At 48.9% G+C, this 19,761-nt stretch overlaps 1 protein-coding gene across 1 annotated transcript in view; it reads left to right on the top strand.

Annotated features, from left to right (window-relative positions):
- DNAH17 (dynein axonemal heavy chain 17) overlaps nucleotides 1–19,761 on the top strand; it is an 87,542-nt gene that overhangs the window by 41,772 nt on the left and 26,009 nt on the right. The window contains exons 45-60 of the mRNA XM_054047581.1: nucleotides 3,366–3,539; nucleotides 5,195–5,402; nucleotides 5,501–5,666; nucleotides 6,676–6,778; nucleotides 7,076–7,223; nucleotides 9,095–9,186; nucleotides 9,365–9,526; nucleotides 10,700–10,864; nucleotides 11,064–11,255; nucleotides 13,101–13,367; nucleotides 14,806–14,967; nucleotides 16,220–16,453; nucleotides 17,030–17,194; nucleotides 18,431–18,526; nucleotides 18,906–19,123; nucleotides 19,469–19,676. Coding sequence (XP_053903556.1) covers nucleotides 3,366–3,539; nucleotides 5,195–5,402; nucleotides 5,501–5,666; nucleotides 6,676–6,778; nucleotides 7,076–7,223; nucleotides 9,095–9,186; nucleotides 9,365–9,526; nucleotides 10,700–10,864; nucleotides 11,064–11,255; nucleotides 13,101–13,367; nucleotides 14,806–14,967; nucleotides 16,220–16,453; nucleotides 17,030–17,194; nucleotides 18,431–18,526; nucleotides 18,906–19,123; nucleotides 19,469–19,676 — 2,760 coding nt within the window. The remainder of the gene's footprint in view (nucleotides 1–3,365; nucleotides 3,540–5,194; nucleotides 5,403–5,500; nucleotides 5,667–6,675; nucleotides 6,779–7,075; nucleotides 7,224–9,094; nucleotides 9,187–9,364; nucleotides 9,527–10,699; nucleotides 10,865–11,063; nucleotides 11,256–13,100; nucleotides 13,368–14,805; nucleotides 14,968–16,219; nucleotides 16,454–17,029; nucleotides 17,195–18,430; nucleotides 18,527–18,905; nucleotides 19,124–19,468; nucleotides 19,677–19,761) is intronic.

Genomic DNA, 19,761 nt, shown 5'->3' with positions numbered 1-19,761 from the left:
TGAGTTTACCATCACAGGTGGTGATCTCCTACTCTGAGATAGAAGACTTCCTCTTCCGTGTCTGTGGTGGGATCACATGATTAGTTTGGCTCACAAAAGTCACCGTGGACTGGTAGAAACAAAATCTCTGGTCAGAGAAAAAGTCAAGTTCTTTGGGATTGATAGCCTTACTGAAACATACGTCCTGCAGACTATGCCAGGCAACAGTTCTTCAAAATCACACTCCTCCTGTATCTCCTCTGCCCACATCCCCTTGGATTAAAGTTACCAGGGATTTTTGTGATTTCCCTAATAGAAAACATTTGCTGGTTGTTATAGGTGACTGTTCTCGTTACCCACAAGTTGAGAGGGTCAGTACTATTTCTGCCAAGATTTTCTCAGCCTGTGGAATACCCATCTTTATTAAAGCTGAACATGGTCCTCCTTTTCAAGGCTCGCAATTCACCCAATTTCAGATATCGTAAACTTACTCCAAACTGGCCACAAGCCAATGGAGAAGTGGAGAGGTTTATGTGAACACTCGAGAAAGCGCTGCGAATTGCTGCAGCAGACAGATTCGACATGCACAGGAGTTACTTCATTTCCACCGTAGTTATCAAACCCCGCCCCACTGTTCTCCTGGCACAGCAACAGCAACTGTCCTGTTCGGCAAACCGCTAAGAACAAAATTGCCACAAGTTGAGATAAGGGCAGATGATGAATCTCTGCATCAGCATGACAATGAAGTGAAGCTCATCATTTAATTTCATGTAAAATATGCCAACCACCACAGACAGGCTAGGACCATATGTTTCAATGTGAGGGACGTAGTTCTTGTCAGAAACTTCCAGCTTCACAACAAACTCTACGCCCTTTTATCCTGAGCCGTATACGGTCACAATGGTCAAAGGTGTGATGATCGCTACTGAGAGAGGATCCCATAAAATCACATGAAATGCATCTCATATGAAACCACTTCATGACACTCAATATGTTCCCGTTCTGCAAGATGCTGCTGCTAACTGATGGCCTTACAGAGACTGAGGGCATGGCTACACTTGCAGATCTAGAGCGCTGTGAGTTAAACCCGCCTTCGTAGAGCACAGTAGGGAAAGCGCTGCACTCTGTCCACACTGACAGCTGACAGCGCACTGGCGTGGCCACATTTGCGGCACTTGCAGCGGCATTGGGAGCGGCGCATTATGGGCAGCTATCCCAGCATGCAAGTGACTGCAACATGCTTTTCAAATGGGGGTGTGTGTGTGAAGTGTGACAGGGAGTGTGTTTTGTGTATGTGCGGGGAGAGAGAGTGGGTTTTTGGGGGTCTGAGAGCATGTCAGCATGCTGTCATGTAAGTTCAGACAGCAGCAGACCCACCCTCCCCCCCCACCTCTCTCTCACACACAGCATTCGACAGTAACGGCTTGCATGCCAGCTGTAAACAGCTGTGCATATCTCTCTATCAGTGTTATAGAGAGCGGACAATTTATTAGTTTACCCTGTATAAGCTTTATACAGAGTAAAACGGATTTATTTGGGGGTTGGATCCCATTTGGAGCTGGGTGTCTGGGTGCTAGAGACAGAAATACCAACTGAGTGGTTTTCAGTTAAAGCCCGCAGCTTTGGGGGCGTGGTTCAGACCTGGGTCGGGGTTGCAGCAGACTGGCGTGTCTGGCTCAACAAGGCAGGGTTCTGGAGTCCCAAGCCGTCAGGGAAAACAGGCTCAGCGGTAATTTCAGCACATCAGGGGACAGTCCCAAGGGGGTCTCTGTGACCGAACCCATCACATGCACATACTTAATTTTAAGCCCAGGCATGTTCTCACTGAAGTCAGTGGTTAAAGTTAAGCAGAGGTCTCTGTGTTTGTGGATTCAGGGCCATAGATGCTCAAAAGGGTAACACAGCCAGTGGCTTAGCTGCTGCTAGATCAGACTCACAGACTTTATAGAAGGAGCTCAAGTAGCAACATTCTTGGTGTTTTCCCCACATTTTGTTAATGCAAAAATTGAGAATTTGATCAGAAAACAATGTAATAGAAAGTGCTTAGGTGTCTCCTGAAAAGGATTCTTCCTGGGAATTCCCTAGAGAGGGAGATCCTCTGAGCACAGTCACACAGCTCACATCTGCTCTCTCAGGCTTCCCCTGTGTAACCATCTTCATCCAAAGACTGCTGTGTGTAGCAGGGATGGCAGATTGGGCTGGACTGGAGCTGAAAGGGGCCGGAGGGCCCCTCCACACAACAGAAACCCCAGTACCAGGCTGACTCTGGGCCAGAGGGCTGAGCACAGAGCTAGGTGTCAGAAGACCTGGATTCTATCCCAGAATCTGCCCTTTGCTTGCTGCGTGACCTTGGGCAAGTTAACAATCAGTGCCTATGCTTGATGACCCTGTGAATGCAATGGGGATAATCATATTTACACTTGTCTGTAAAGCACTTTGAGATCTAGGGCTGAACATAGAAAGTGTCAGTAAATATCAATGTGCATGTTTTAATGTCTAAGCCCAAATCCAAGGGAGTCTTTGGGAACTGTGACATGCTCTTTGGCAAATACACAAAGGGAACTATAGAAATGTCCAGCTGGAAGGGACCACCTAGTCCAGCCCCTCTCACTGAGGCAGGACCAAGTCAATCTAGACCATCCCTGTCCAGCCTGTTCTTAAAAACCTCCAGTGAGGGCGATTCCACAGCCTCCCTTGGGAGCCTGTTCCAGACCTTAACTACCCTTAGAGTTAGAAAGTGTTTCCTGATATCTAACCTGAATCTCCCTGGCTGAGTCCTTGTTCAATTCTGGGTGGATAAGGCAAACAGTTGATCCCTATCCTCTGTATAACAATCTTTTAATGAACTGTTCTGTACGTTATAGTGCATGACCCTGTTATGAAGGCACGAGGGGGAGAAGTTAAGTGTGGTCATACTCTGCAAACTAATCGTGTAAAAGAGTTGCCTGGCCTGAGAGCAAGAATTGGCCAGGGAGCAGGATTCTGCCAGCTGGGGAGAATTATTTAATTCCCCCTCTCACTATGCAGCACGAGTTCACACTGGAGAGCAGGGGGCTGAGGCAGGATCTTGAAGGCCAGGGTTGGAGCTGAGAGGGAGACAGTGTTTTTCATCTTCCTCTATGGAATTGGCTGTGGGGAGATTACTTTACCCTGGCTTTGGCTGAGTAAAGATGTTTGTATCTGGCTCCTGCAGGGGCAGGCATGCTAGACTTCTGTGCTTTACTGTAAAGCACTCCACAAAGGTGTTTCAATGCGACCTAAGAACGCAGAATCCATCTCGGCTCCAAACAGCCTGTGCTGCAAAGCCTTGGGCCAGAGTGACTAACTGAACATGTCCCTCAAAGGCAATAGAAACTGTATAATGAGCTTGTTTTTCTCCTCCTCAGCTGGTGGACTATCGTGTAGAGTTCAGTAAATGGTGGGTGAATGAATTTAAAACCATCAAGTTTCCGTCTCAAGGGACTATTTTTGACTATTACATAGATCCAGAAAGTAAGAAATTCATGCTTTGGAATGATAAAGTGCCAACATTTGAGCTGGACCCAGACATTCCCTTACAGGTAATTCCCAAAAATGATCTTCCTTGATTCTTTCTTTTTACTTTACTTACTAATTTATTGCCCCCCTCCACACTGGAGTAAAGGGCGTCTTGATAAATCATGCAAGATCTTGCAGACAATATCATAATAAGGTACAAGAACAGCATGGCATACGCATGGGTTATTTTATTTCCATTACTAAACCTCTGGCTATGCAAGTTCAGCCAGTGACGTAGGTCAGTCAGTCTGATATTTAGGATGCAAGATGGTAATGTACTCTGATTACACTGGGCAAGTCCTATGGCTATTGTTTATTTCATACACATCTCAGTTGTTCCTCACTGTGGTGTGTTTTGTGCTCTCAATCCTGTCTTTAAACACCTGTTTCCAGACCTGGGGCAGAAAAACTGGGAGGGAACATATGGGAATTATGGATGCCCAAACAGGAGGGAGACTTGAGCATCTCCCAAGTGCATATTGGCTCCAGACTATTAACCCTCAGGAAATGAAAAAAAGTCAGATGGCAAATAGGGGCAAAGCATGCTGCACTTGGCTTAAAGAAAGAGTTAATTAACAAATGCAAATAGTGGGAGTGGAGCTTCCCAACTCTGACTCCAGGCACCAGCTAAGTAACCTTACCTTGTACACACAAACCAGGCTTTGCTGTGTCTGAGTCGCACGCTGCGGCTTGCACTTAGGGTCAGCGAAAAGTCTACGGAGCACAGCCCAAATATATCACAAGCACAGCAACCCTGCCCAGCATTATCTGAGCACTGGAACAAGGAGCTGAGTATAATGCCTGTCCGGCTGGCATGCTATGGGAGCATAACGAGGTCCAAAAGACTACACATTTTAACAGAAATACTGAGGAGGAAATACAGCAGAGCCCAGGCTGTATTTGGCATGGTTAAGAAAATCATTGGCACAAGCATTGCAACTATGAAGTGCTGACGTCTGGGTTTCCTGGAGCGTCAGTATTTGGGGGTAAGGTAACGTTCTAGGCGCAGGCGTTGCACAGTATTCATGGTGCCCTGCACTCAGCGGTTTTGTCTTGGAAATCTGCTCCTGCTGGGAAGGAAGCAGCTCTGGGAAAGTGTTCCTCTGCAATGGTTTGCTGAGACCGGAGCGAGGTTGGCCATTAACGTCCTATTTCTGGGAGCATTTGCTGCTTGTCCTGGGTTTACACAGGCCTCAGGAATCTAGGGCCTGATCTGACAGCCCATACTCATGTGAGCTGTTCTACTGCCGTCTCCTGGGCTGCTTACTGCAGGATGAAGCCTTCAGTGCTCCCATGCCAAGGGCTGATTCTGAGGAAACAGTCGCTGTAATCAACAGGCTCGTTTCTCACCTGGATACAATGTGCTCCTGGTTCACAAGCTGTACTCTAGCTTTGTACATGTTGAAAACCCCAGTAAAGGGGGAAAGCCTGTCAGTGCATTGACTGACTGCAAAGCTGGGAAGACAAGGGCTGGGGTTTTCGGAAACCGTATTTGGAGCCTGTTCAGTTCTGTAACCGCAAGCCCCAATTGTAACTGCAGAACCTTTCGAAGAATCTGGCTCCTGAGATGTTCACGCACAAGCATTTCCATATCTCACTTTCAGATACAATCTATCATCAAACCCAGTTTGACTAAACTTGATTAAAATAATTTATTTCATTGATGACTTTTCAACAGGCTTCCGTGGTCCATACGACAGAAACCATCCGAATTCGCTATTTTATGGATTTGCTAGTGGCAAAGAAATGGCCTGTGATGTTAGTGGGGAATGCAGGTACAGGGAAGTCAGTCATGATGGTGGACAAACTGCAGTCTCTGAACACTGAGGACTACCTGTTGCAGGCTGTCCCCTTTAACTTCTACACGACCTCGGCCATGCTGCAGGGTAAGGTGCTTAGCTGGAAACAGCCTGAAAACAGGCTCATCTTACCGGGAAGCGATGACTGCACAAGTTATTGGATTGGTGTTGCTGTCGTTCTGCAGCTATTCTCGAGAAGCCCTTGGAGAAGAAATCCGGGAGAAATTTTGGTCCTCCGGGCACAAAGAAGCTTATTTACTTCATAGATGATATGAATATGCCTGAAGTGGACAAATATGGCACAGTAGCACCTCATACACTGATCAGGCAGCATATAGACCATGGGCACTGGTAATTGTGTAGCTAAACTCTTCAGTTGTTTCATCCATGTGTTGAATTACTCTTGCTCAGATTATGCTACTGTGGTGATGGGCTCTGTGTGTCTGTCTAAGGAGTGTATCTGGCCCCATCACCAGAGTATCTGAATGCCTGATAATCTTTGGTGTATTTATCCTCACAAGGTATGGCAGGGCAGTGCTATTATCTCCATTGTACAGATGGGAACGGAGGCACAGAGAGACTGAGGGAGTTGGCTAAGGTCACACAGGCAGTCTATGGCAGAGCAAGGAATTGGAACTGGGGCTTCTGAGTCTTAGGTCAGCACATTTGAAGTACACAAAGAGAATGATCCATAACATAGCAGTTCTGGATCATGAGATCTCTAGAGACCAGGACAGTCCAGAATTGCCAATAGCGAGCCCAGTGTGAGCCCCCCTAGAAGTGCTGCCCAGTGGCATTGGAGCAGTGGGTCCATCTCACTGGCCTTTCCTACTTTTACTCTTAGGCCAGGTCTACACTATAAACGTATATTGGTATAACTACATTGCTCAGGGATGTGAAAAATCCAACCCTGGAGTGATGCCATTTTATCGACCTAACCCCTGGTGTAGACAGCACTACGTTGGTGGGAGAGCTTCTCCCATCGACACAGCTCCCGCCTCTCGCAGAGTGGATTAACTATGCGGACAGAAGAAACTCTTCCATTGGCCTATTAGTGTCTTCACTGAAGTGCTACAGCAGTGCAGCTCTGCCGCTGCAGTGTTTTAAGTGTAGAACTGCCCTGAGTTGTAACTATTTTCTGGACAGCAAAAAATGTCTTTTCCTATGCAATAGATGTTATGCTCTGCCAAGAGAGGAAACTGGGCAGATGAACATCTCCCCTGGATCTTCTCTGTAAAGGCGTCTGGGAGGGATCAGTGTGTGTGAAAGTTGTTTGGGGCCAGGTTCATACTACGGGAGGGACAGCTCCTTTAGTCTTCAGAGAATAAAGACACATCCTTCTCCTTCACCTGCTGTTTAGGTATGACAGAAACAAGCTGACGTTAAAGGACATTCACAACTGTCAGTATGTAGCCTGCATGAATCCAACATCTGGATCCTTTACGATTGACTCCAGACTTCAGGTATGCAATGGAGAAACGATTGGGTTGGGCTTTTTAGCTTCAGTCTCAGTGGTAGCCACCCCTTTGCCAGCAGTTTGGCTCTCTTTAGATTTTACCTCCTCTCCCCTTTTATGGGTCCTTTGACACTAGTAGAAGGCTGGAGTGTCTAGTTTGTGGTGTCTGTGTCTGACATCCACCATCTCACTTGCTGTGGTGGGTTCGTTTCCAGGCAATGTGTGTGGCAGGTGGAAACGTGGGGGTTCTCATGGAAGTCACGCCCTCTCCTGACAGGTTTGGTTTTAAATTGCTTTGTTTTAGCGACACTTTTGTGTGTTTGCTGTGAGTTTTCCTGGCCAAGAAGCACTTGTGACCATTTACAGCACCATCCTTGCACAGCACATGGCAATCCGTAACATTCCGGTCCCCATTCAGAAGATCCTGTCACCACTAATTGCGGGAGTGCTGGGTAAGCAGCAATAGCACATTCATGTTTAGAAAGGCAGCATTATATAGGGCAGATCTCTATCTTCATTTTTTCACCAGTATCTATCGTATCTGTTGTACCAGTGTTTGTAAAGTGCACACTGTGTCGGAAAGAGGGCAAATAACCACCTCCCTGAAAAGTCCTGTGCAGCACTTTGGAACTGTACAGGGTATTGATTGTGCCCCGTGCGGGTGGAAGGGTGAATTGGGCATTGCCCCACCTCTGTTCCCAGAACGCCAATGGAAGGTTTATCACTGACTCAAAGGAAGCAGGGTTAGGCCAACGTTGAGCACTTGTGAAAATCCCACCTGAACTGTTTAGCGAGAGAATGCATGTTCGGACTGCAGCAGGATTGTTCCACCCACCTGTACTGCAGCTCTCTACTGCGTGTGCTCCTTGACACCAATGCCTCGGGGGTGGGGGGGGGGGCAGCAGAGAGCTGCTCTGGGGATTGGAGAGGGGAGTCAGACAGCTTGGGATGTACCTGAGCCAATGGGCTTGCACCATGCTAGTGGGAGGCAGGTTATGGGGAGTAGTGCAGTCCTGGGCACTGCAGAGCCCTGTGCAGTGGGGAGTGCTGCTTTGCTCCCATGCATGGGATGTGGGGACTAGGAATCTACCACTCCATGTATCCCACGGCCACTAACTACACATGACAAGTGTCAGCCCCGTTGCTTAACGTGCCCCTAGGAGGAGCTCGGCTTCTTTGGCGAGGGAGACGGGATAAGAACCTGGATAGACCAGAAACAATGGAACAGAATCCCTCCCTGTGCACAGTACTTATGTGACCACCGCAGGCTGCTGCTTCATGGCCTGGGGAGTTGAATCCTTTCCCCAGAAACCCAGCCCCACGTCCCCGGCTCATTACAAAGTCCAGCTTTTAACCTGGGGCTCTAGTGTCCTGTTTCTCTTGCTGTGTGCACATATTGTTTACACTGGATGTCTAATGTTACACACACAGATCCCTATCTATGCCACTGGCTGCACCTGCAGCTTCATGTGCATCAGCAGGATCTTCGGTTTCTCAGCACCTTGGAAATGAGGCCTCTTATTAGGGGCTTAAATATGGATTTAGTGCTTATCTGTAGAGACCCCCATTTGGGAACTCTTGGCCATCTGGTTGATTCTGCTGCTGTACATGATACCCTATTTTTACTGGCATCAGGATGAGTAGCTGTAAAACACAGCTGGTAAAGTAAATGGTCTGTGAAACTACAGACTCCGCTCCCACTTTAAATAAACGTACTATACAGTGTAGGAAACCTGTGAGTCAGTCCCTAGTATTTCTTTGTATTACACACACTTTTAAAGCTCCCCTGTCAGTACCATGAATGATACAAAACTCTTATGAAAATGATCTGGTTTCATTCTAATTCTGTCTAGGTTCTGTAACACGTATACTGGTTTCAAGAAACCTCTTGTTGCATTGTTGTTCCATGCTTGTGGTGGTTAGGTTCTGTGTGGTTTTGCTGTGGCTTTAATTCAGGTCAAGTTTCAGCTTCCTCTCCACCTTCCTATTTTGTGTCTCACAACCTGATGAATAAATTATTTTGGGGTGAAATGGTCCAAGCATGGTCTCAATGAAAAGATGGTTCTGTTTTAAAGTTTCAGCAAAATTGATTCTGTTGTTTAGGGTTTTGAGTGAGTGTGGGAAAAAATCCACTTTTCTCATCTTTGCATTGAAATTACACAGTACTTTCACTGAAGAATGATGAAGCAAAAATTTCAATTTTGGTTTATTTGATAAACTTCAGAGAGGATGAAAACTCGAGTCATGTTTGAAGAATACTTTAAAATGTGTACTCTTCGGGTATCCGGCTGCTCTCACATACAGGGTGTTTTCCCATAAACAGCCTTACATCAGAAAATTACATCAACATTTCTGCCTACGGCCATCAAATTTCACTATGTCTTCAACCTCCGGGACCTCTCTAACATATTTCAGGTAGAGTGTATTTTATTTCAGTCATTTCATTTTAATTTATGTCTGTCTTCTCTCTCTCTACCACTTCCACATGTACCATGCCCCTGCCATCTCTTGCTGTTAGCTTTCTCCAGCGCTGGCTCTTCCATTTTGAGCATCAATCAAGAAACTAGGACTGACCGATTTGTATGTTTGGCAGGGACTGCTGTTCTCCACTGCTGAATGCCTTAAAACTCCGATTGACCTAGTCCGGCTCTGGCTGCATGAAGCTGAGAGAGTGTATGGAGATAAACTCATTGACGAGAAAGATAAAGAAAGCTTTGAAAGAGTTCTAGTAGCTACCTGTAAAAAATACTTTGACGTAAGCCATGTTTTGAAATACTAAGAGCTTTTAGGTTTGAGGTGCTGAGTCTGTGATGGTGACAGAGCTGGGTTCAGTGGTGATGTTTAAATCATTTAACTTGCACCTTCCAGCTGCTTGGAGTGTAAATGATACCACTTACCAATATGTAATTTATGCCTCATACATATTGCCTCTGGAGCTGACCCATAATCTACCTGTCAGGGTGGGAATTAGAGTGCGTCTCAGAAATGTCAGAAGGAGCTAGCTGTAGAGTTCGTGGCAAGCATAGCTGCCAGTTAGTAACCGCTCGCTATGGATGGGTTCTCATGACAGTTAGAACCCGACTCTTCCAGAGATTATTTCAATGCGTAGATTCCAAACCTCTCTCTCGTCACATGAATTATGAAATCGACCTTTGCAAAGGGGCTTCCAGCACTTGTTGGCCTGTGCCTGGATTGGATGTCCTTTTCATTTCCAGAACAGCAGGTTTGGTAGGTGCTGCTTAAGACTACCTGGCCATTGTTTTTCTTGACCACGGTTGATGTCCAGTTCAGGACTGGAGGGTGTGGGAGACAAAGACGAGATGATAGGACATGGCCTCAGCCCAGATGGCCTGGCAGGGAGCTGGAGGTGACAGCCTGGATAGCCATCAAGATGGAGGACTCCTTCGCAGTGATGGAGAAGGGAGGGAGGGGGTCTCACCGTGATCCTGTTTGAACTTCTGGCTGCACATCCAGGACGATAAGTGGGACGGAGGAAAAGGAGAGTTGAGGGTTAGTGGCAGAAGTAATAATGGGCTGTGAGAGCATACATGGTCATTCAGCATTGGGGTGGAGGGCCTGATCCTGCAATTGAGTGTATGCAAGGACACCCCTGTGCCCACATAGAGCCTCATTGACTTCAATGGGGCTCTGTGCATAGGTGCACCCCAGTGTCTGGGTAGTCAGCTGCAAGGTCGAGGCCCTACCCTAGAAATAGGGTATTTCTTAGATGGGCTGAAACTTTATGCTGTGGAGTAAAACTATCCCCTGGCTGGAGGAGTCAGGTCTTACATTTCCCCACACCCAGCCCTTGTGCTTGTGAACGGACTGCAGCATTTGGGTCGGAGATACAGACAGTCTGGGGGCGCCCTAGTGGAAAGTGAGGGTGGCCAGTCACTGTGGAATATCTTTGTTATCTGTTTCTCACTAGGAACTTGGTGAGAATCTGCTGTTTGCGAAGCCCAACATTTACTGTCACTTTGCCCAGGGCATTGGCGAGCCCAAGTACTTCCCTGTGTCAGACTCCGGGTATCTGAACAAGGTGCTAGTGGAAGCCCTGGAGACGTACAATGAGGTCAATGCCGTGATGAATCTGGTGAGTATCAGTGTGAACTGGCAGTAAGAGTGAAATGCTAGGGCAAGAGATTTCTCCTAGCATTTTGGGGTGAAATCTGACTTTTTTACACCTGTACTCTCTCTGCTTCATATGCTTTTCATTTTGATGTAGTGGAGTTCATTGCAAGCTCTTATGTTGGTTCAGACTAGCAAAGGCCTCTCCTGTCTGCTCTGTTCAGGTGCTGTTTGAAGATGCTGTGTCTCACATTTGCAGAATTAATCGGATATTAGAGTCTCCCCGAGGGAATGCCTTATTGGTGGGAGTAGGAGGGAGCGGAAAGCAAAGTCTTTCCCGACTAGCAGCCTATATTAGTGCTCTGGATGTATTTCAGATCACACTGAAGAAAGGATATGGAATTCCTGACCTCAAGGTTAGCACTGGCTTTTCTTCACCCTTTGCTGGGGAAATCCAATCTGCTCACGCAAAGAGGACATGATAAATGGTGCTAAAAGCCTGCTAGGCAAGCGCCTCACATTGATCTTATGGCCAAAAATAGGCTTGTAAAGGCTTCATGTTCCATTATCTTATTTATCGGGTATTTATGCTGGCATCCACTCTGGGCAAGGCACTCCCCAAACCCTCCGGAAGGAATCCCTGGTCTGAGGCGCTTACATTGGAGAGACCCACACACAGAACAGAAAGAGACTGGGGAAGGGGAACAGCACTAGGCAGTTTCTATACACATCCGCTCAGGTCATTGTACGCAGCACAGCAGGGGGATTTAAACACATACAGGGCAAGGGCCATGCAATGAGCTCACAGGGGTCGGACTTGCCCAGGGGAGGGAGTCACCTGGAAAAAGGGACAGAGGGGCTGCAGGAGAAGCTGATCACTGGGCAGATGAGACGAGGAATATTGTAGCGTACTGGGGTCACAATGCTGGTCTCATTCCACTCAGCTGATTTCTGGAGTTAACTCATGCAGCAGCGTGTTTCAGGTGAAAGGCTAGGACTGGTGGCTTTCTGTAGATGCCAGCTAATTAGAGGCCTGTGCTGTAAGCTGGAGAACCAGAAAGCATCCACCTCAGTACAGCACAGTGGGGCTGCTCCGGTCTCTGCAGGCAAACAGTCAGTATTCCTGCTCTAGTGTCTGCAATAGCGACTGCTAAGTTACCAGCTTTGCCGGGAGGGCAAGTGGGCTTTGGGGGTCAGGAAAGGGAGACTTGGGCCCAAACAGAGAGGGGAAGTTGTACCTTTACTAATAAAGGAAAGAACCAGGTAGAAAAAAGATTAACAAACAAGGGATGTGTTAGCAACCATAGGGGAAATGTCACCGTACCCGTCTCCCTACTGTTCTTGCTTCTCCGCCCACTGGATCTGCTTCTGCTAGTGTATCATTGCTTCAGCCTCCAGCACCAACCTCTCACGTTGAACAAAGAGTGGCACTGCCAGAGCAATGAGCCAGGCCAGCACTCCCGCTTGGGCTGCTGGTGCGGTTTTCTGGGGGCTGAAGGCACTTGGCTTTCAGCCTGTCTCACACTGGGGCCTCCCTTAGGTACGTTATCTCCAACATACACCCTTTTGTGGCTCGTTCCTGTGTGGGCGCACACTGCAGACTAGGGCCCCAGACCCTGTGCATGTGCACAGAGCAGTTTGTAGGGTCAGACCCATTTCACGCTTCCAAGTTACTTTTGGCAATAGAAGTACAAGAAACAGGCATGTTTAACCCATGTGTGTTTCAGATGTGTTTGTGCAGAGCCAGTGTGGCATCTAGTGACCATGGGATTCCTCGCGGTTCTGTGTTCCCTGGACACGTGTGACAGTGTAGGAGATTAACATGCTTTCCCATGAGTTCTCAAAGCAGCTATGCCGAGGAGATGTCCATCCACCCTCCTCCTGTGTAAGAAAAGCCAGAATTACTCTGCCTGCCCCCACACAGTCTTTGGACAGAGCAGTTCTGGACTTATTGAGTTTGACTGTCCTGATCACAAGAAGGGCGCTTGTCCCAGCTCTAGGTTTGTAGCTGCTGCGTCTCACCATTGCCCCCAGTTGAAGCTGTGGCCTCTTAAGCGTGAGAACTTAGCTTTGCCCTGACCAAGAGACTCCTTATTCCCTCCTGGGTCAGTCAGTCCTGTCATCTTTTTATGCTAGGAAGAGATGTTCCCACCCTACCCTAGAGTGAGGTGCTTACTGTAGGAGAACTAATCATGATAACGTGATGAATAGGACAAGTTTCTGGGTGACAGAGGCGTAATGGTTTCTGTCTTTTGCACTAGCTGGATCTGGCCTCTCAGTATATCAAAGCAGCTGTGAAGAATACACCCACCGTATTCCTAATGACAGATTCACAGGTTGCTGAGGAGCAATTCCTGGTCTTGATCAATGATCTCTTAGCCTCTGGAGAGATCCCAGGACTCTTTCAGGATGATGAAGTGGAAAATATTATCGGTGCCATGAGGCCACAAGTGAAATCTATTGGAATGCAAGATACAAGGGAAAACTGCTGGAAATTCTTTATAGACAAAGTCAGGCGGCAGTTAAAGGTAGGAGTGAATCTGTTTAGAATGTACATGGGCTCCCAGCAGTTCTGACTTTGTCTTAACCCCAGAGCTTTTAGGAACCAGTGCCCAGGCATTGCTATCTGCCTGTTTGTATTATATTGTGATAACTTTTAGTGAAACCCATTTTCAAAGTAACCTCAGCCCAGGCCCTAAATGTGTACCTCCACGCTCGTGAGTGTGCAAGTTTTGCATTCTAAATATTTACCCACTCAGACCTGTGTGTGTAAATAAACTGCGCTCGCTCCCATCGGGGAGCTGGCCATCTAGAGATGGACTTTCAAAGAGTTCAGTATCCAGCAGTATCAAGCATCTAAGTGGGAGCTGGTGTTTTAAAGATCTGGTCCCGCAGGTGAGTGCTGAACTCTTCTGAAGATATGGCCCCAAATCCACAGACCTTGGGGGGCGTGGTTTTGGGCATGTAGAGTGAGAGGCAGTTTGGGGATAACTTGTTGGTTGGGTGCTGGAGTTTCCTACTCTTCACAGTGGTAAAGAGTGACGTCGGAGTTAATGCTTTCATCCACGCCTATTAACCTGCCATTTCAATGTTCCTGCCCTGATGCTGTCATGTGCCATTCCCAGGAGCAGATTTTGATTGTCATGTCCAAATCTGCATCTCTCTGTTGCGAGTGGCTGTTATACATGTGGGACCAGGTCACCTGCTGCACACAGTTCTCGCTCAGTGCAGCACGGAGGGGCTGAGTCTCCCTGATTTTCTGCCTAGCCTGGGGAGCTGTGAGTCAGTGGAGGACAGCTGGAGATCAGGATGCTCCAGCCACACCTCCTCCCCTCCCTACCCAACATACCCCTGTGCTGGGGGCTGCAGGGGTGGTCTCGGGGCTGATCACACTGACTCCCACACACCAGATGAGAGAGAGCTCAGATACTATGGTGATGGGCAGCGGTAGCAAACCGTGATGTAGCTAGAGGCAGATTCCATCCCCGGGGCCTCCCGAGCAGTGTGGCAGTGAGCCTGGCCCACGGGGAAGTGACTCTGCACTGGGTTATGCTTAGCCCATGTGATGTGATAAACGCAAGTGGAGAATGTGCATCAGGTTCTCTCCCACGCCAGCAGCACAGACGGGCTGTACCCTGGCTGGGGGTCTCCAGCTGAGGTGTGTGCTGGCTTTAAGGAGTCCACAGCTGGTGTGGAGACAGCAGCCCTTGTGGAGCGTGTGAGGGGACCCTGGCTAGAGCACCACTGCGCTGCAGTGATCCCCAGCTCCAGGCAGCTGGCATTGGTTAGACCGGCCTTTCAGCTGCATTACACCAGGCCAGCGCAGAGCCAGCTGCAAGGTCGGGCAAGGAGACCCCTAAGCTGTGCTGAACAGGTGCTGGGTGCAGCAGCACGTCTGGCCCCCGTGTTCATCTTTCTGTTTTGATGCCAGCTTGTCACATGTGCTGTAATGTGCTATGGTCCCAGGTCATCCTGTGCTTCTCTCCTGTGGGTTCTACGCTGCGGGTACGTGCAAGGAAATTCCCTGCTGTGGTCAACTGTGCGGCCATAGACTGGTTCCATGAATGGCCTGAAGATGCTCTGGTGTCCGTCAGTGGCAGATTCTTGGAGGAAACGGAGGGAATTGAGGTGAGCAGTTGCCTGCTTGGCCTGAAGTGCTGTGGTCCCTAGCAGCGGGTGTCATGAACCAGTCTGATGGGCAACGATTGAGCTGTCACGGAGTCCCCGGGCGATGCTCTGGAACTGCTCCCCACAAAGCCAGTCGGGACTTTCGGGAGCCTCCTCTCCCTCGGAGCAGACTGTCTCCAGGGCAAGAAGCTCACACTTCTGGAGCATTCAGCATATGCCCCTCCGTGCGCTTCCCACAGCGAGTCCGCCCAGGCGGGGTCCTGGAGAAGCCAGAGGTCCTATACGCACCCCCACTTTGCAGTCAGTCAGGAGTGACTCTTAGCCAGCCAGTAAAACAGAGGTTTATTAGATGACAGGAACATGGTCTAAAACAGAGCTTGTAGGTACAAAGAACGGGATCCCATTCTGGGGCCCAGCGAGCCAGTCACCCCCATCTGCACTCACTGCCCGTCCCCAGCCAGCCCCAAACTGAAACCCCCTCCAGCCCCTCCTTCTCTGCTGAGTTCCTTTCCCCGGCCAGCAGGTCCTTGCAGGGGGGAAGGGCCTGGCCATTAGTTGCCAGGTGACAGAAACTGAGGCACCCACACAGTATTCAGAGGAAACATTAAGAACAGTCCCACTTCGTCGTCACATGAGCCATCAGCCAATCTCAGCGCACTGGCTGCTTTGCCCTCCTCACACCAAGGGGTATTGACCCAACTGCAAACATGAGAACTCTTGGAAAGCTCCCCTGCTGCTTCTCTGCTTCGTTTTAGCTGAATTCAAAGGTGTTCAGATGCTGTAGAAACCTCAGGCTGTGAATTTGTACACAGAGTTCATAGTAGGAAGGAAAGGAACAGCTGCAGCCTTCTTGCCAAGCACAGATGGTGGATAAACCTTCTTCTCTCTTTTCTCCTTTGGTTCCTGTCAAACACACACACAGAATACCCCGGGAAATCCAATAGTTGAAAAACTGGGCCCTCTGCTAATGCACCAAAGGTTATCTGCAGAACATACAGAATTTGAGGAATGCAAAAGTGAAGGACCTGAATAATAATAATTGTGATAACTTACCTCATATTTGCAATGATTATTCTGCTATTTGATGCACAGCAATGCCGTGGGCAAGTTGGTGTTATTTTGCCTACCCTGGGTGTTGGTATTTAAATAAGTAACTGTCACGTTACATGAAGGCAGGGGTTTGCATTGAATGTCTATAATGAGCCTGTATTTAGTAACGGGGTAACTGATGGCATGTATGGTCCTATTGCAGCCAGACGTCAAGCTCTCCATCAGTCAGTTCATGGCCTATGTCCACAAAACTGTAAATGAGATGTCCAAAGTCTACCTAGCCACCGAGAGGCGCTATAACTATACAACCCCGAAAACCTTTCTGGAACAGATCAAACTTTACCAGAATCTGCTCTTTAAAAAGAGAAGAGAGCTCATTGCAAAAATCGACAGGTTGGAGAACGGCTTAATGAAACTTCAGAGTACTGCTTCCCAGGTGCGTGTGTCCAGAGACACCTTCACCCCTCCATTCTGATCCCCAGGTTTTGGTGGTCAGTGCTCGGGGTTGCTAATGAGATATGAAATGTTCTAGTTCTCTTCATCTTGGCAGAGACCAGGGTCAGTTACAGCAAATGGGCAGGGAGCCCATGTCTGGGATCCATCCCCATTCCGCGTGCTACTGTAAGTCCCACTGCTTTTGTTCTCTATATTGGAAACATTGGGTGAGCAGTGACATCATTCTTGGGGTGGCCTTGAGAGCCCCATTCTGCACACACGTCACAATGACTGTCCCTGCCCCAGATGGTTCACAGCCTTAACGTGTGATGAGAGACAACAGATGCAGCAGGATGGGGAGGATATGGAGTGGTGAATGATCTGTTTGGTATAACTGAGCAGTGGTCCTGGTGCTCCCCTTGCCTCTTTCTGTCTCCTTTACGACTTGAAACCCTCTTTTCTCTAAACAGTTCCAAAACAACCGTAGATACCAGGCATTGCCTTCCTGTGCAAATTACCTAGCTGTTTTCCTGTGTCTGGGAGCAGACTGTTCCTATTCCTACTGTACTCTGTGTAGGTTGAGGACCTAAAAGCCAAACTTGCTGTCCAAGAGCTGGAGCTGAAGCATAAGAATGAGGATGCAGATAAACTGATCCAGGTAGTAGGTGTTGAAACTGAGAAAGTGAGCAAGGAGAAGGTGATTGCTGATGAGGAGGAGCTGAAGGTTCAGGTCATTAACACGGTATGTTCACATCTCCCAGGACATCAGTGCATTTAGCTAAAGCTTCTCTCCTGCCATGGCACCACCACAAGAGGCTCCGTGACTAGGGACATCAGCTACTGACTAACAGAGAAAGCTCCTCTGATGGGGCTGCCCAAGGGTGTGTTTTGAAGGAGCTCAGCGCATCCCTGCTGCCAGCTGCTATATTGCAACAGGGGAAAGAAATCTGGAGACAGAACAACTTTTCTTCCAAACTGATATTTAGTGGCTAGGCCCCTGAAGCCTCGGCTTGGTCCCCAGCCCAGTGAGCTGCGTGCACGCAGCCCGGCAATGACAGGCTGCGAGGGTTCCTTTACACACCCAGCACTTGCAGCTCTTGCAGCTCACGCTTTTCCCTAGGCGTCTGCCCAGAAGAGTTGGTTATTACTGTACTTTGGGAAGGCTCCTAGGGGCCCAACCAGGGGAGAACGAGCCCCTTTTGTACAGCCAGTCCCTGTCCCAAAGGTCTCCCTGTCTAAGAGGATGACAGTAAAGCGGGGCCGGGGGGAGGGGACAGGTTCACAGGAACAGGAGCTCTGTTGTTCTGGAGTCACCCTGTGCCCATGTAGCTATAGAGTGTATGTGTTGGGGTTATTTTTCTTGGAGATAAGCAATTGGGTAGCAGGCATCCCCACCTGGCCCCTGCCTGGCCATCACCAGCTAGCAGGGTTCTGTGGCAGCCGTTAGCCATGAGCTGTGATTGGGGAGGCAAAGGAGGAGGGGCAGTGGCTTTACAGTTGGTGGGAGAGGTTGTTCCACACACTGGGGCGATGCCTGGGAGAGAAAGGGACAAATTGGCATCTTTGAATAAGCTGCCATTCAGTTCAACATGCTCCCTCCACCCCGAGTGCGAATCCCTGGTTCTGTCGATAACTTGGCCCTTCCCCTCGCCAAGTGCCCTGCTTCTGACTAGCTCAAACAGAGCCATCCCCGTCCCTGCCGGGCGTTTGTGCTTGTGCTAGGGATGGCGTGACAGACCCGCAGACTGAAGCGAGGTGGGGACTGCAGGGCCATGGCAGCTCAAGTTTCCCGCCCCCCGGGTCCTGTCCCGGTTACTCCCCGGGGACCATTCCAGCCCATCGAGCCTGAGCCCATCCCAGCCAGGGGCAAGCGAGCCTCAGCTGTGATGTGAAACAGGCACCTGTGCAAAGGGAACAAGCCAGCGCCCAGCAACCCCCTGGTGCAGCCTGCGTTCACTGTGTGCATTGCTTCCATCAGAACGTAACCGAAAAACAAAGAGCCTGTGAGACTGACTTGGCTAAAGCAGAACCTGCTTTATTAGCGGCACAAGAAGCTCTGGACACTCTCAACAAGGTAAATATTTTCCTGAGTGGGGAGGAAATGATTTCCCTGGTTAGTTTTTATCTTCTGGCTGCTAGGCAGGGACGTGCGCAAGGGGGGCAAGCGGAGGCACGAGCCCCCCCCAGTATTCTCCCTGTCCCGGGGCTGTGGTGGGGAGAGAGCCGCAGCCTCAGAGCAGGGGGCCGGGGGCAGCAAGCTTCTCCCGGGGCCAGGGAGTTTCTGTGCACCCCTTTCCAAGAGGGGTCAAATTTAAATTCCTGTGCATGCCCCTGCCGGTGGGAACCAGACTAACTGGATTCCAAGCTTTGTTGCAAAGCTAGTGAAGTGTTACTTCACTTTTCAGTACCCTCCACCCTGTGCAAAACTCATCAGTCTTTTCTGTTCTCCTTAGAACAACCTGACAGAGCTGAAGTCTTTCGGTTCCCCTCCCGAAGCAGTGGTTAATGTCACAGCAGCTGTGATGATACTGACAGCTCCAGGGGGCAAGATACCAAAGGACAAAAGCTGGAAGGCAGCTAAAATCATGATGGGGAAAGTAGATTCTTTCCTGGATAGCTTAAAGAAGTATGATAAAGAGCACATTCCTGAACCCTGTCTGAAAGCATTTAAGTGAGTGAAATGAGGGCTGGAGTCCACTGAGGCAGGGACTGAATGAAAGTTGGGGGTCCCGGAGTGTTTTTCAGCACCTCCGGCCATGCAGTTGTCTCCACAGAGCTACACTCCATCACTAGAATCTCTGTCATGAGGCAGTTCTGGGACCAGAGCCAAAGGTTTCGGCACTAATGAAAACCAGGCCCTTGGTGGGTTAAGCTGGGCACCCGAAATCAGTGTCTACTTCTGAAAATGTGGCTGCAAGTAACTTGTCCAAGGCCCCAAAGGAGAATCCGTGTCATAACCCAGATTAGCCAACACCATCTCCTTTAATGCTATCTTGATTTGTATTTCTCTCTTCAGGCCCTACCAGTCAGATCCAACCTTTGACCCTGAGTTCATACTCTCAAAGTCAACAGCTGCAGCAGGTCTGTGCTCCTGGTGTTTAAATATTGTTCGCTTCTATGAAGTGTACTGTGATGTCGCACCCAAGAGGCAGGCGCTAGAGGAGGCTAATGCAGAATTGGCCGAGGCACAAGATAAACTCAGTCACATTAAAAACAAGATTGCAGTAAGTGCATGTTACTCTCACTGGCAAAATAATCCAACCACAAACTTGCTACCTGAGTCAATATCTCTGTTTAAATTGGTTGCTG

The sequence above is a fragment of the Malaclemys terrapin genome, chromosome 13 (genome assembly GCF_027887155.1).
Source record: "Malaclemys terrapin pileata isolate rMalTer1 chromosome 13, rMalTer1.hap1, whole genome shotgun sequence".
Classification (NCBI taxonomy): Eukaryota; Metazoa; Chordata; order Testudines; family Emydidae; genus Malaclemys; species Malaclemys terrapin.
This window is presented reverse-complemented; position numbering and strand designations above follow the sequence as displayed.